Source organism: Montipora capricornis, chromosome 5 (assembly GCF_036669925.1).
Source record: "Montipora capricornis isolate CH-2021 chromosome 5, ASM3666992v2, whole genome shotgun sequence".
Classification (NCBI taxonomy): domain Eukaryota; kingdom Metazoa; phylum Cnidaria; class Anthozoa; order Scleractinia; family Acroporidae; genus Montipora; species Montipora capricornis.
In genome coordinates, this window is record NC_090887.1 from 18888945 (window position 1) to 18905689 (window position 16745).

At 40.6% G+C, this 16745-nt stretch overlaps 1 protein-coding gene across 1 annotated transcript in view; it reads right to left on the bottom strand.

The window, feature by feature from the left end:
* LOC138049792 (endosome/lysosome-associated apoptosis and autophagy regulator family member 2-like) overlaps positions 1-16745 on the bottom strand; it is a 36147-nt gene that overhangs the window by 1798 nt on the left and 17604 nt on the right. The window contains exons 5-13 of the mRNA XM_068896217.1: positions 12017-12057; positions 11294-11411; positions 9642-9827; positions 8698-8984; positions 7474-7829; positions 6514-6754; positions 3840-4024; positions 1068-1309; positions 1-740 (exon numbers count right to left, since the gene is read on the bottom strand). The exon at positions 1-740 is cut by the window's left edge and continues 1798 nt beyond it. Of these exons, the coding sequence (XP_068752318.1) occupies positions 211-740; positions 1068-1309; positions 3840-4024; positions 6514-6754; positions 7474-7829; positions 8698-8984; positions 9642-9827; positions 11294-11411; positions 12017-12057 (2186 nt within the window). The 3' untranslated portion in view covers positions 1-210. The remainder of the gene's footprint in view (positions 741-1067; positions 1310-3839; positions 4025-6513; positions 6755-7473; positions 7830-8697; positions 8985-9641; positions 9828-11293; positions 11412-12016; positions 12058-16745) is intronic.

Genomic DNA, 16745 nt, shown 5'->3' on the forward strand with positions numbered 1-16745 from the left:
GTTCTCTTCCGGTTGCCGTCCGTGTCTCAAAAACGCGCGTGCTTAACCTCCCTATTAACTTGAAGGAAACTTGCAAGTCGCGGTCAATAAAGAAGTAGACAATCCGTCTTGAGCCTGTAATTATAACAGCCGATTTGAACGGAATCATTAAAAAAGTTTGTCCATGCCATCGCGTAGTTTTCAGTTACGTTCTTTTTGTATTTTAGACGGTTAATCAAATTGTTCACCAAGTTCGTCTTCTTCCGCAAGTCGACTCATGGGCTTGTTTCTTGTCAAGGCATTGAAGTAACGATATTTCAGTGTGCGATGTTTGTACACAAAATATATGGCTATTCCCAGCAAAACTACAAACACTCCGACGCATACACCAATTACGACCTTGATGACATTACTAGCCTGCGTAAGATATAACACCCTTGTCTCCTTTCCCTCGTTCGTGTCAGACATTTCACAGGGCTCGTTGGCAGTTTCGTCAACTTGATGTCCCCCAGTTCCCCAGCAAGGCACAGATCTTACGAAGGTAACGTTACGAGTCCCGTTGATGCATTCTCCGAAGATCTTGGTCACTTCGTGCCCCTTGCATACAGGGCATGCGTACAAAGACTCCCATACGAAGTAATACTCACACCCTTGGTACATTCTTGTGCGGTTATTTTCGGGGCCTGGGTTACCTACTCCAGCATTGACGTTACACCTCAGATCAAGAGTTGTCTTGTATCGTCTCTCTTCCCGTCCAGGTCCTAATGTATAAAAAGTATGTTTGTCAATTTTTGATAACACGTGGATATTTGCACGAGCGAGTAGCCTTCACGCAAGCCTCTTCCAGACTCAACTACAACTGAATAGCAATAAATTCCAAAGTGGTAACTAGCTTGGAATACAAAATGTCTGACGATCGAGCGACGAGGGAACGAGTTACAAACAGAGGCACAGGCGCTTACTGCATGAGTTGGGCGTATTTAGGGTTTTTACACGAATTATGAAAAGGAACGAGTTGGACTAAATTCAATTTACAGTAAGTGGATGACAACGAAAACTGTTACACTATGTTAAATTAAACCACTTACCAGAGAAACATCGATCACCATGTAACAGGTCCACAAACAGACCCGACCGAACGTCTTTCTTAGCTCTGTAACCCATCACAGATCCCATACTGATATGGACAATCCAACTTGCCCTACAAGCCATGACGGGAAGGGGGACTCTCTCTCCCGAGTTCCGATCCCGTAATTTGACACAAGACGTGTTGTCGTGGTCAAGCGTGCAAAGATTGACATATACAGCTATGTAAGGCCATATGTGGCTCCTAGAAAAATGAACGAAGCGGCGTTTAAGAACATCCACCCACTTTTCTGCAGCTTACTCTGCTTAAAAAATTACCCTGACTTGCGAAGCAAGCGCTCAAGTTTCTGTAGCCGCGAATGAAGGAGTAAAATTTGAACGCGTGTGGACACGCATGCGCGTTTCTTCTTTGTGTCCGAGTTTCAATATAAAACACAGATGAAAAATCTCCAAGCTTTTTTCCATGGAGCATTGAACCAGAAACATTTCCTTTGTTGTTGTGGCCGAACAGTAGAAAAACATAGCCCAGGCGAGCCTTCCTACTCTCTTGAATTGTAAGCCACTTAACAGATGTGGGCGTTTGCCAGCTAACGTATTCGTTAAATTTACGTTTCGGCCATGTTGATGTCCCTAAACAATAGAAAGGCGGCCATGTTGGTGTACCCAACTAATCCTCCGGGAATTGAGCTCTATTATCATGCAAACGTTTTCTTTTGTTTCGGTGGAAACACAAAGTTACTGATCACGTGAGTGACAGCAATCTATACACCTTAATCCAAAATGGCTCCAATTTAAATATTCTTGTTTTTATTCAAATTAGCCCTTGATGCCTCGTTCTTAAGCTTCAAATTCAAAAGAATATTTTGCCTTGAACGAGGCATCAAGGTCTAATTTGAATAAAAACTAAAGAATATCTAAATGGCGGCCATTTTGGAAAAAGGTGTATTAGGAGTTTAAGAAACCACGACGGCTAAGGCGACGAAAACGTCAATTCAAAATATAAGTTTGAGTTATTTTAAGGAATTCATGATTATTCCATCTTGTTTATGTTAGAGCAGTCGTTAGAGCAGCGGTGATCTGACCCGAAGGTCGTGGGTTTCAATTCCCACCCTGGTCAGTTTTTCTCTGTCCTTGTGTGGGCCCATTTCCATTAGTAGGGCTAATGCTCACATGATTCATATGGGGTACAAAACTAGCACTTAACATTACACTCTAATCAGTTAAGCCTGTTGGTACGGACATAGTTGCCCATTTACCGAGTTAGGATTTCGAGTTGGATTTTCGAGTTGGTCCGCGTGAAATACAGCCTGCAGACCAGGCGAAAGATGGAGGCTAAGGTTATGGGTTACCAATGTAACTGTTGAAAAAGCCCAAACCCTTTGGAAGAAACAGTTAAGCCTAAACAATGTTTTATGCCTAATTAGGCCTAAGGCTAGCACTTCTAAAGGGTTTGGGCTTTTTCAACAGTTACCTTATTACATTAAATTTTCACGGCACGTTAATTTTGCGAATTTCGCGATAGTGACGCGAACAATTTGTGTGGCTAACATAACATGAGGCGAAAATTAAGTGACTTAGATTTTGTCAATAACCAAGAAAGAACGAGTTTATCAACGTCATGAAATGTTTACAAAATAACATTTTTACTGTTCTGAGGAAATGACTTGGTAATCCTTATCGCTACTGCTTTCTATCTCCTCTCCAGGCGGCAATTCTTTTGTCCAGTCTTCAAAGTGTCCATTAACTGGTTCCCTGTAATGCTGCTCTACTAGCTGCTTAAATCTCTCAAAGGCTTCCATGTTCTTTGAGGATGTTTCCGTTATAACTGTCGGCTCTACCGGAATTTCCAAACCCCCTTGTTTGCGAATGTCGACATTAAGGTATCGGTTTTGAAACCAATGCATGTAACTTGGTAGGTGGAAGGCCGCAGTATAACTTTTTCACTAGCGCACAGGGGACGTTTCATGTCTTGAAAGGATGAGAGAAGGCGGGAAGAAAGGGTGTACTAAATGGAAGGGAAGTATTACCGTCATTGTATCATTGCCAATGAAATATTAATTATGTGTTACTCAAAAACGCGAAATTAAAGTGATTCAAAATAAAATGTAAAATTTTCGCAAAATCGCGAAATTTAAGTGTCGCGAAATATGCGCACGTCAAAATCGCGAAATAAACTTGTCGCTGTGGTGCTGTGCTCCGAGGTCATACATAGGTCGTGTTCAGGGGCCGAGCGCCTAGCCGGCAGCACAGCTCCTTCGGCCCGACCTCGTTGAGCTGCGCCCTTAGTAATTTAGTCTCCGACTGCGAGAAAGGCCGATTAGCAGATCACATATTGATCACATATTAAGTATAGTGGTGCAATGCTCTGGAACAATCTTTCCTATGAGGCAAAGACCGCACAATCGCTTTCGGATTTCAAACACAAACTTGCCTCCTCGCCTTCCATGCCTTCTACTGGATCGTACTGATTCCATGTAAAATACATATATACTTTATTGTAACGTGTTTACCTACGCCCCACCTGGAAACCAGCTATTGTTGTGTGTATACTTTATTGTAACTTGTTTACCTACGCCCCACCTGGAAACCAGCTTTTGTTGTGTGTGGCTAGCGCAGTGAAATAAAGTTGTATTATTATTATTATTATTATTATTATTATTATTGTTATTATTATTATTATTATTATTATTATTATTATTATTATTATTATCTACCGAGCTGCAAGGTTGAAACATCATCGTGTTCACATGAAAGGTGCTTTCTAAATTATTTACCTTTTATGCTTTGATGGCCGGTAAGGCAACACTCTAAACATTGGTCCCCCTGGGCGAGAAAGGTTGTTCAGGTCATATTCCACGCCTTCCGATGCAATAAACTTGCAACCATTTGTACTGCAACCATCTTTCTTTGGAAATGCGTGGGTGTGGCTGCCACAAGGCAGGCATTCTTTGCTGCCCGTCTAAAAGTGAAACAACAGATACATACAATATATTCACCTTAGGGACGTGTCAGAAATTAGCAAGGGGAGGGGAAGGGGAAGGGGAAGGGGGAGGGAGGGGAAGGGGGAGGGGAAGGGGAAGGGGAAGGGGGAGGAAGGGGGATTTTAGGGGAGGGGGGGAGATTTTCAGTAAAGTGGAGAAAATAAAATGACCCTGCCCTCTGGATGAATAATGGCTTCAAATTTGTTATCCAGTGGTCGAATAAAAATGGTTCAGTACTTTCAATAAGGCAAACCTAACATGCAAGTTATATATTTACCTGCGATCAGGCGTACTTTTGAAAAGTACAACTGATCGCTGGTTAGTGATATCTCGGAGGGTGAGGGGGAGGGAAAGGAGAGGGGGTAGGGGGGAGGGAAAAGTACGCCTGATCGCAGGTTAGTGATATCTCGGTTGAAAAAACAGAACAAAAAAACCTTTGGCTCAATAGGATGATAAAAATTTCTAACTTTCTACCATTGGAAACCAAGATACACGCAATTCGTTCAAACCTTTCAATAGCTTGTCTTGTTTATATGACAGGAAATATTTTGTGTGGCATGATTTTCATACTGTACCTGGTTTGTGTTCTTGTTATATACCTCTTATTCGATGGTTTAACTTATAATACGCGTGGTTATTTTGCGAGATAAGTAGTATTTTTCCGAGCCCCGCAGGGGCGAGGAAAAATTCGAGGAATGAGCAAAATATCCTCGATTATTAACTTCTTACTAACCGAGCGCGAGGGCCGTACTGGGGAATATTGGCCCGAGGTCGTGGCAGTACGGACCGATCGCAGCGAGGTCCGTACAAAAACGACCGAGGACCAATATTCCCCAGTACGGCTCGAGCTAGCTCGGTTAGTAAGTAGTTTATTATATGGCTTTTTAATTACCTTTTGCTTTGCTTTTGCAAGCCCGTAATCGGCCCGTGGGCATTACGGGAGAATAATGCCCTACAATTCAGTCACAATTAGCCAATCAGAGCGCGCGTTATATCGGCTACAAACACAAGCCATATAATTATATGTTAAACCATCGAATAAGAGATTTATTATTTCACTACAAAAAAGGTGTTATTTTGCTTCAATTTTATTTGGTAAGGGTGTTTTTAAGAAAATTCATCATCTGTTTTTCAGGGCGCGTGCGAACGATGGAAGCATCACAAAAAACCGGCCAAAGATCTTTATTTGATGGGATAAACAAAATGACGAGTGACAAGCGATGACAAGCTAAATTCTCAGGCTTTGCATCTTGTTGAAAACAACTTCTTTCATTGAAAAACTCCCGTTCCGCCCGTATTTGCTCCGTTCTAAACCGGTCAAACAGGAACACTACAGTGTATTACCGTCTCATATTTTGCGCGTTCTCTTGACCAAATATGGTAAAATGGCTTAATAGTGGAATAATAAAACATATTATTATATCTCTCAGATAGTACGCGCACTGTGATTGGCTAAATAAGCGGGCCGTATTCTACAGTACAGTCCGCTGTACAGTCTGCTAAATTTAAAATTCCGATAAAACATTATCTAGCAAGTTTTTCATGTCGTTTCTGTCACACAAATTTGTAAAACTGTTTGAATCTTGCAAGCAACTATTTCAAAAAGCCAACAAGATTTAGTTTTTTCGGATTTTGACATGGCAATCTTTGTGGCAGTTGAACCTTCCGCATCCCGATCTTGTGCTGTCTAATTTTTTCATGCCCTCCCCGTTGAAGGCTAAAACAACTGTGACCCTCCTCTGTTTTCCACCGGCCCCCTCCCCCCTTGTTAATTTCTGACAAGTCCCGTATACTGTAATGTACTTTACGCGCAGAAAAAAAATAATTGTAAATGGTTTGAACCCAGGAGTCATATCATTAAGTAAAGTACGATCGTCCGGGTGAGTGTAGTCCTGAGAAGGACTGTTTGATGTCATCTCAAACAGTCCTTCTCAGGACTACACTCACCCGGACGATCGTACTTTACTTAATAAAAAAAAATAACTCAGAAAACTTTCTCACGTACTCTTGGCATTATGCCGCAAAGGCAGTTTGAGCAAGAGTGAGGAAGGACTGAAATCTGGTACGTGGATAAAGGAGGTAGATTTGCTATGCCTTGCTGCCTCGAGAGCGAAATGTAAGAGTTATCCATTGTGGTATTTACTGTTTCCTGGAAATCAACAGCCATTGCTTTTCTTTTTTATCATTGACAAACGACTTACCTCTAAAAGACATCGTGATATACCAAAATTGAAACAAAACCCCTCTGTTTTACTTTCGAAGCTAAATAACACAACGATTGTCTTAAACCTTACTCTTTTTTTCATTTTCAGAATAAGCGCTCTGTAGAATGGACTTTAACCAGTTAGTGATAATCCGGTGACAAATGGATCAGAAAGCGACAGGCTTCTACTGACCATGGATTAAGATAATAAATACATTCCCTTACAGCTGCTCTTGTAAGATAAAGTACAAACTCAATGCATACCTTAGCAGCAAATGTATCTTCTTTACATGGGGTGCATTGTGTAGATCCCTCCTCGCTTGCTGTTCCATTTGGGCAAATCTCACAATCTTCAGTATTTCCTAAGATGCTCCGATATCCACCAGGGCAAGGAATGCAGTTGTTAGGCAAACCATCTTTTGTTCCGAGGATGCTGATGTTAAAAATTTTGCCTTGAAACGCAGTGGACATAGTTCGTGTCTCATCTTGCTGGTGAAATATCCATCTGAATAATGAAGTGATCGTATCTTTATCTCTCCTTTGTTATATAAGTACTAAGACAAGGGTGTAGCTAGTGAGAAAACCGTATTTCATCAAAGCGGAATGGTCAATATACCCAACCAAAGAACAACAAAGTTAAGAAATTTTAGCATCACGTCTGCAGCAAATGCCACACTGAAATTTGCGTTTTGTCAAAAATCAAAGAAACCTGTTTGATTTGTGGCTTATTTTCCCAGTTATTTGCATAATATCAATAAGAGATACATTTAAGGCAAAACACGAAAATTTTCGTGTTTTCGCGCATGACAAGCAGCGGCGTGCCATTTAACGTTTCACGTAAACTCGGTACTAAATCACTTAAACTCGTGTCACATTCTCAGCCAATCAGAAGAAAAAACGGAAAAAATGAGCCTCGTTTGAAGACGTTTTCCCGCGCTTAGCGCCAGCAGCGATAATTTGCTTTTGATTGGATCAATTGATTATTTGCTGCTGTGATTGGCCAAAGATATTCCTCTGCTCGTGGTTTTACGGCATACATGTCAAACGAGCAACAAGTGTCATGTTTCACAAAGAGCGGTGCCAAAGAGCGCTGGAGCCAAGCTTTCCTTCCTCACTGATTGGTGCCTTTGATCAGGAAAATGCGACAATCGCAAACCATCAATCAAGCGTTTACCACAGTGATTGCATGGAATCAATACAAATAACAATAAAATGCAATTTTACCTGAAAGTATAGTTGCCCTTTTTCAGCGGAACGACGTGTGTCATAATTTGGCCATCCCGTTTCGTTTCGTGTCCATAGACATAGCGGCCTTTTGGTAGAGTGCAGTTCATTTGCTCTTGTAAAGAACCGTTATTCCACACTTGAAATTCGAGATTGCAGTCTTTCGTTTGAGCAAGGTGCTCGCCACGAACAGCCTTGCGCGGAACTCCTGTTAAATTACAGGTCACCGAACAATTGAACATGATTTGTCCCAACCACTCGGACACTACTTCTACCTTGGGAGACTGAAGAACGGTAAAAACGTTCCCCACAACACGCTCTGTGCGGATGTCGCCACCCGCTGGTATCCATCCACCCTAGAAATTTAAAAAATTGTCAAGAAGATATCAAAGAAAAAGAGAAATCATTCAATACGGTTCCACCCTTGAAGCAGTCATGCAGAAGTGACTTAGCAGCTTGTCAGTGGAAATAAGAGACAAATTTAAACCTGAAGTAACATAATGAGAAAGGTGTGTCTTTTGTGGATCGACAGGGCACCAGAGGTATATATTCCAATGGCTAAGAGATCAAAGAAGGAGGAAGACATGGAAGGATAGTGTATTCTACAGCCCAGGCTCCATTTTTGGGATTTTTTCAATTATCGTTCTGACCAATTGCAGCAGGTGCCAAAAGCGCGACGAACCAATCAGAATTCGACGAACTAACGCGCAAATAATAAAAGTGCGGGTTAATACGCATACCCGCGTCCAAGCAGCGATTGCAAGCTTGGTGGAAAAAATTTGAAAGACTTTTAAGGCGCTGTTACACTGTGGAATTTTTCCGAGCAACTTGTCTCGCAACGCCATTGCGAGACAATGGCAGAACAAGTAGAACAGAGTTCTACTTTCCGCCACTTTTGCAACGATTTTTTCGAGCATTGCGCAGTGTAACATCAGTCCCTCAACTTGTGTCCCAACAGTTTAAGGAACCGGCCAATGAAATGCTTCTTTAACCTCATGTGATCATCAAAACGACACAAGTTAAATGAAAGGTTTCTCAGTGAAGTAACACCCGTGAAGCAACTTGTTTCGTAATGTGAGAACGTTTGTAGAAATGGCGTTGTGAGACAAGTTGCACGAAAAATTGCACAGTGTAACAGCGCCTTTATGCCAATCACAGAGCGTATTCATCGCAATCAAGCAGTCAAAAGCCACTTACTTAGTACTGATCGAGCCTTTCACTTACCTCCACACTGCAGTCACCATAACACATAGGACTAAAGCCCTCTTGTGATAGTGTGTTATTTTTCCAAATGTAGAAATGCTTTCCTCTTAAAGCAACAAAACCAGCTTTGCATGCCTGACAGGTCACGCCATCACTTGAAAAACTTCTTTGATCACATGGTTTGCACTGTGCCTTGCCATCTTTTTGAATTATCTGATATCCAGGCTGACAGCGACACTGAATCTGTTTCTTTTTAAGCTTGGAATAATCCTGGTAGTTGCAGAGAAGCCTAGGGCCGGTTTTGAAACCTAAAGATGAAAACAATTGAAAAGTAGCAGTGTCACGGTGTTCACGACTTTAGGAAGAAAAACGGTTTTCTGTCGATAAAAAAAATCATCGTATAGTACCAATATTTCAGCATTAAAAGGATATTTTGTCAATCTGTGAATGAGGGCAAAGAATATTGAAAGGCACAAATCAAGTGGAGGGTGTAAACTTGGCAGGTATGTGTCGCAGGTTGAAATTTAATTATAGCTGGAAAACCGCTTAAAGAAATATAAAGCGATAGACTTACCGTGACTGTTACATGAATAGCTAACCTTAGGCCTAATTAGGCCTAAAGAAAGGTTTTTAGGCCTAAGGTTAGCTATTCATGTAACAGTCACGGTAAGTCTGTCGCTTTACCTTTGTTTTAAGTGCCATCGGTTTTCCAGTTATAATTAAATTTCAACCTGCGACCTGTAAAACATACCTGCTGGCATAATCTGCAGGTTGCAGGTCATTGTTTCACCATAGCTGAAACAACCCAAACCTTTACAAATGCTAAAACTTAAGGCCTGAAAAATTCCGTTAAAGCCTAAGGTTAGCATTTTTGTAAAGGCTTGGGTTGTATCAGTCATAGTAAAACAATGACCTGCAACCCGTACTTTACATCCTCCACAAATCAAGTGAGTGAATGAACGTACCCTTAACTTTAACATAGGTAGGTTGTAGAGTTGTTGTACATGTGTTATTTGAGAAACACGAACAAGTGTCAAGGTTTCCAGGAACCTCAATGAGGTCGTCATCGGTACAGTTTGGTAAAGGGAGACACTTTGATGCTCCTAACATTGCATAGGTGTCTGGTGGACAGATGTCACATTGCTGCTGACCTGGAAATATAATTGGCAAAGTTAAGCTTCATAAAAACAACGGTAAAATGAAAGGAAAAAGCACCATGCAGTTATTAATCAAAAGACATGTGTCTGTAATAAGTAAGTATACACTGAAGGTTGAGTATGAATAAAGTCACTGAGAAACTTTGCCTTTCAATTATACACCTTATTCCAAAATGGCCGCCATTTTAGTATTCTTTTGTTTTCATGCAAATTGGCCCTTATAGCCTCCTTCAAGGTTAAATATTCTTCTGAATTTTACGTTTGAAAGTGAGCTACGCAATAAGGGCCAATTTGCATGGAAACAAAAGATTACTAGAATGGCGGCCATTTTGGAATATGGTGTATAAACCTGTGAATTAGCAGCAATCAATATCATTCAATCTGATGTATTCTAATGTTGCACAAATTGCACTGCCAGCCTTCTCAAAACCGGCCAGTTGACGGCTCAATGAGCCGCCTCCTCAGAAAGCTTGACCGTCTCCTTCCAGTCAGAAAATGTCGGACAACACATTTTTAGCTCGAACGTGAAGTCACTGGAGATATTATAAAAGCTTGAAAAAAGTTTGTTTCACATACAAATTCGCGTCCGCAATATTTTTTGGCGTCGCGCACATGAAATGTTTATTTAACTAACATTCCAGTATTTATTGTCAGACTCCAAGCAAGTGTCAATTCCATATGTGAAATTTCATCACTTTAAATCCCCCAGATTGCACTAAATTGCATCTGTGAGTGTCTAAATTTAAAAAATTCCCTAGGGAAGCATGCCCCCAGACCCCCCTAGAAGCTTGTGTCCTTTGGGCACTCGCTTGGCCAGGGGTGCCTATACCACCAAACCGTCTCCGCCTTCCTTATGACCTGCTCCCGAAAAATATTTTGAGAAGGCTGTACTGCATTCCCTTTCTCCACCCCCAAGAATATGCCCATGCCAATTTCACAGTTGTTGATTCATGTCGAACATCACTAGAATGGTGACTACTTTCTTCAAAACAGGTTGTCAAGAAGCAGGTTTATCAAGGTGTACACAACCCCAACCCTACATTTCTGTGGTTATCATTCACACGTGGCCCTCAATGGGTTTTTTCATTTTCCAAAACTGAATTTGGGTGAAAATCAATCAAATGATTTGTCCTGTTCACTTGCATGGTGGCAGTGGAATTCGTCATGGAAACATTTCATTGCCGTCCACACACATTCAGTTTTGAAAAAATGAAAAAAAAAAAACCTGTTGAAGGGTGCATGTGACTGGTAATCACTGTAATGCTATATATTTTCACCGTCTTAGTAACGTTTTTAGGCCTTAACTTACATGTACAATGTAGGTCCGCATATATATGTTAGGATAGCACAAGCATTAAGCTTGTTTCAGCAGTGGCGTGAAACAGTGAGGTGTGACCTACATAAAAGAACTGTCCCACAATTAAGAACAGCTAATGTAGGTCTCACAAATGTTTACTTACCTTTCTTGGACTGATACTCAAAATAGGAGCATGGTGTGCAATTTGAAGCTCTTGCTACATTGCTATAGTGACCAGGGGGGCACTTTGTACACCTTGCATTTGATTCATCTGTGCCAACCTTAAGAGGTAAAACAATTTTAATGATTCTTCAAGTTAGAAGACTTTCTTAGCACATTATGCAAGAGCACTTTATAAAAGGATGGTTACTGATAATCCATTGACGAGCAAGGGACTGTGACAAGTATAGTTCTGGTCGATGCCATGAAGACAACAAGGAAACATTCATGACATGAAGAGTCATGTTAAAGTAAAAGTAAAGTAAAGTAACCATAATATTTAACGTCGATAACTCGTAACAGTAATTCAACTGACAAACCTGAGGTCGACGGTGCTCTCATTTTACTCCCCCTCTCCATCAGTGCTCTGTTTTACGGGTATTTAAAGCTACTTAGCTACACGGAAAGGAAAGAAGTCAAAACAAGGATGCGAGGTCCGGAATCGAACTCAGGACCTCTTGCACCAAGGCCGCGCACTAACCGACTGTGCCAGTAAGGCATAAAGATAACCGCAGAATTACTCGTGAACACAACAAGTTTCTTTTAATTGCTTCCCTCGATCACTTGCATTGTTACACTGATTCCCTCTCAATTAGAGGCCTATCTAGGTACGTCACGTTACTACAAGTCAAATCAATGCCAATGCATAATGCAAGTTGTCACTTACCAAGGTTATAGAGCGAATAAAAGCCCTGTCTACAAAGGAATTCCAAAACTATAGCATGACTTCCGATAAATCCACTTCAACGTATGAGTGCCCTGGGAACAAACATTCAGTTTCGTCCATTATTCATTTCTTAAATTGTGATGGTGATTCGGTTGACAAAATTTTAGAAACAAAAATTCATTGATACATTGAAGCCTCCTTAAATCCCTTTATTTAACCATACTGGTAGTTCATCAATAACAAAACTTGATCAATGCATCCCAACACCACAACGATTGTGAAAACAAGTTGCATTTCCAAAATATGGGTAGGGTCGTACCTCTTGTTGAACAGTATAATAGACCATTTCCGAGTTCATGTCTGCCTCCTCATCAAAGCGAGTCTAAGTGCGAAGTTTTTCTTATGAAAATTACCGTAGTTTTCATTCATATGTAAAGTAGAACTAATTATCATCACAAAAACTTCGCACTTAGACTCACTTTGAAGAGGAGGCAGACATGAACTCGGAAATGGCCTATTTATATTTCATTGGCTGTATAGTGTCATACTTCCTATTGTTTTTTGCGCTAAATGCATAGTCATCTTTGTTTGTTCTATTGTTTTTTTGGCCAATCCTGAAGACCGCTCAATGAGGTACAACACGACTCCAAAATACAGGGATGATGATTTCATGCAAGATTTCCATTCTATGTCAGGGCTGGACATTCTGCGAGCCAATGAGTCATGCGAGCCATGCAAATTTCGCATTTCAGTCTAAGCACCCATTTCAAATAGCGCTGATAAACTGTTATTAAGTTTAAGCACCCATTTTAAAATGGTTAGCTTTCAATAACTGTGTGATTCGCATGTTGACTCGCCATCTTGGCTCGCATGCCTTGCTTGACTCACAGCCATAGCTCGCATGCCTCGCAGCCATGGCTTGCATGCCTTGCATGCCTCTCTGGCTCGCACATTGTCCAAATTCTTCTATGTCCCTACAATGTAAATAAAGGCACATCATTGCTAAAGGTTGCAACGACTTCTTTTTTCTTACCCATCCAATCAAAAATTGCACCGTGTTCCACAGGGTGCATTAATTAATAATAAATTATTTACTTTACATTATTTTCAAAATGTATTATATTTGTTCCTGTAATGGTGCCTCAAACTTTTCCACCTGTGTAAGAGCCAAGGCAAATGAATCATCTTACTGGTTCTAGAAGGTACGTCTTTGTGGACCACCAAACACGTTTCCTGCATAATCCAATACTTTGTTGTTATTAATGTAGAATGCAAGACCATCACACCCAACATAATATCCTCCACAGTTTCGGCTGTCCACACGGTAATCAAAACTGACAGTGCTGTGGAGAGGATAAACTTTCTGGTTATAAGCAACACAGACGTCACACATCTTGTCAATGAATTATCACCAGATTCAAGTGTGTAGCTGTCCCCTGCCAAACGAAAAACAAAAATTACAGATCATTGGCTCATTGACGGCGACAGCAATGAGAACTTCATCTAAAAATATAAACTCGCGTTATTTTAATCAGGTTGTGGTAGTCCCTAAAAATGACACTGGTCAGAACAGCGCTTCATTTAGGGGAGAAAATGAAAATTCTCTTAAAGTGCTGACATTCTTCATAAAACCTCACGTGGAGGGGCGTCTGGAAAAGCCGGAATCCGGAATCATAATGAACGTTATATTACACACTTTAAACTGCAAAATTGATTTTTACGGATATTGTTGTGACAACAAAGTTCATACCACTGGCATCACTCCTTTTTTGCACGGCTTGAGTTACAAGAATGATTGACATCAAGACTCCTCCTTGTCCCTTGGTGCAGTTTAAAGTGTGTAATATAACATTCAACTTTTTTAGCTGAAAAAAACAACTGGATATCATCAACCTTCATTGTTCCGGATCCGGTTCCAGATTCCTGCTTTTCCAGACGCCCCACGCAGAGCCCTACTCCATGGAGTAGCCTATTGAGCACCTGGAGTAACCCTAAAAATCATTTATTGGTCAAATTAGATACTTTATCAACATAGTGAAGCATTTAGATGCACATACCTTTATTATTTTATCTCGAACTTTCCAGCTCTCTGATTGTTACAGTTCGATGAAGTTCATGAATTGGCCGCCATCTTGAAATGTTGTAGGTACTTCATGTACTGCCTCATTGTAGTGTTTTATTTTTTTTTATATTTAGACAAATATTCACTCCCGCATACCCATAATATACCGATGTACTGTATGATCCTGTAGTGTGCAGTGTTTATACTGATGAAATTACTGTGTAGAAATAAAGTTTCCATTCCTTCCATAAGGATATATATGGGCACACATGGCCCTGAAGTCTCAAAATAGACTAACATGATGCATACACGAAATACCTACGAAACTTAAAGATGGAGGCCAATTCGTGAACTGCATCGAACTGTAACAATCGGAGGGCTGGAAAGCTGGAAATAAATATAAAGGTACTGGTATGTAAATCTAAATACCTCACCATGTTGATAAAGTATTTAATTTGACCAAGAAATGATTTTTAGGGGTACTCCATTTTCAATTGGTACTCCATAGGGTACTCCATGCAGTACGGCTCCACATTTGTCCTCTCCCATTTACGTTGTTGTTTTTGCAGCAAGAAATGGCAAAGAAATGGACAAAAGTGAAAAGCGCACAATGCAGGGTGTGCAAAGCTAATTTGCTTTAATGCTCACTAAATATACAAATTTGTGACACTCCCGTTGCAGTCCCCGTTGTCATTGCTTAAGTACCCCAATATCACAAGAAATGTGACGTCAATGTTTGTAAACAAGAAATATAGCTATATTAAAAATAAATTCAAGGCAATTTATAATTACCACTTGCTTTCCAATTATTTGCATGGTATCTTGTTAAAAATGCGCTGCAGCATTTTCACCGTAATTGATTTATATTGGATCCTTCAGGAGGGTTTGTTGCCATTTTCAGTCCAACTGTCCCAGTCACTGATGACTTCACCTCGTGGTCCAAAGTCACCTTTTCATCCATGGTCTACAATCTTGAGTGTTATTGATGATTCCTTCACCTGACCGACAGTAACATGGTAACCCATGTATTGGCATAGGGGGGAAGAAAACCACCCTTGCTGTGAAAAATAATATAGGAAAGCGGGGGCACTGGCAATATACGTGATATCTATGTTGTCAGAAATGTGCCTCTGACTGATGGCTTTCACTCAAGACCCTTGGCATCTACTTCAAAAGTCATTGAAAAAACTGGAGGGTAAAACAAGTGATTTATCCAGAGATGTGTGCCACGGGTGGCAGGAGACGGGGGCAACGATAGTAAAATATGGCTCAAAACATTTAGCACCAAATGGGAAGGGAGCGTTTTTGCGTAGTAAATTGCAAATTCATTTTTTATGTCAATGAGTTACTAAACAATTGGTCTGGCAGTTATGCATTGGAAATTTTCTGGTCATTGTTGGGACCGACATATTCACGACTTGCAGGCAGGGAACACACATGGAATGAGTGTTTCGCTGGCAACGCGTGGTAACTGGAGGTACATTTTAACTTTCAAGAATCATCCTTCATCTTTTCCTCTCTACCCACTAACCAACTACCTGCCAACCACACCACCCACGCCACCCGTTGGGACAAGTGCTGCCGTGGTCGGCGAAAATCGGTCATACTGAGCAACAAGGAACGGTAACTGGTCGTTTAGCCCCCAACTAGCAGTCAATTAGTCCCAAACTAGAAGTTGATTAGCCCTCAAAATGAACCCTTCCTAAATTTTCCTTCTTCCATTCTTGTTTTACATGGTTCACATGGCAAAAACCCATGAACATACATAACAAACATAACTTTATACAAATAACTTTGCGAACCAAACGTCTTTATGTTAAAACGAATTTTTCACAAATGACCCAGCCCTTTTTATTGCAATCACGGACACTCCACATGAAGAACATTTAAATGTAATACTCGTGGTTTTATAGCATAAAAGATTATTGTCTTGAGAATGATGGGACTGCAAGCGTATAATCAAGAAAAACAATTATATGATGGTTCATATCTGAGATTCATATAAGTGGTTGTTTGTGAGCGAAACCTATGAGGGCGCTTGTTGGCAGCCAGCGGGTCTAATCTGCAGGTCGCAGGTCACAGGTCCGCAGGTCATTGTTCACCAAATACAGAAAGGATCCTAAACATTCTTAAAAGCGAAACTGTATAGGCCTAAAAACTTTTGTTTAGGCCTAATTAGGCCTAATGTTAGCTTTTAAGAATGTTTATACTTTCTGTATTGGTGAAACATTTTAACCTGCAAACTTGTGACCTGCGACCTGCAGATTAGACCCGCTGTGTTGAAATATATCCAATAAGACGGCGTAAACATATTGTTTAAAAAAACTTCTCTAATTGGACTCTTTTCTCTAATTGATTCAATACAAAACCTGCAAACCAACAGACAGGTTTATTTTGATCTGACTGCTTGTATAAAGACTTGTGAGAACCTAAAGAGGGCCATTCGATCATACGATCTATGACTATTCGCAACTACGATTACTTCTTGTTACTTCGATAACTTCAATTTCAAGATTGTGGCTTCTGCGCAACTCATCAACGGCACTGTTAGCGAAAATCCTGCCAGGCCCGACAACAAGGCATTCAATGCTATAGCTGTTTCGTTGGAGGCATTGTATGTGCAACACTGGTAAGTACTCTCTCTTTGTTTGTTTCAATGTCGGGTTT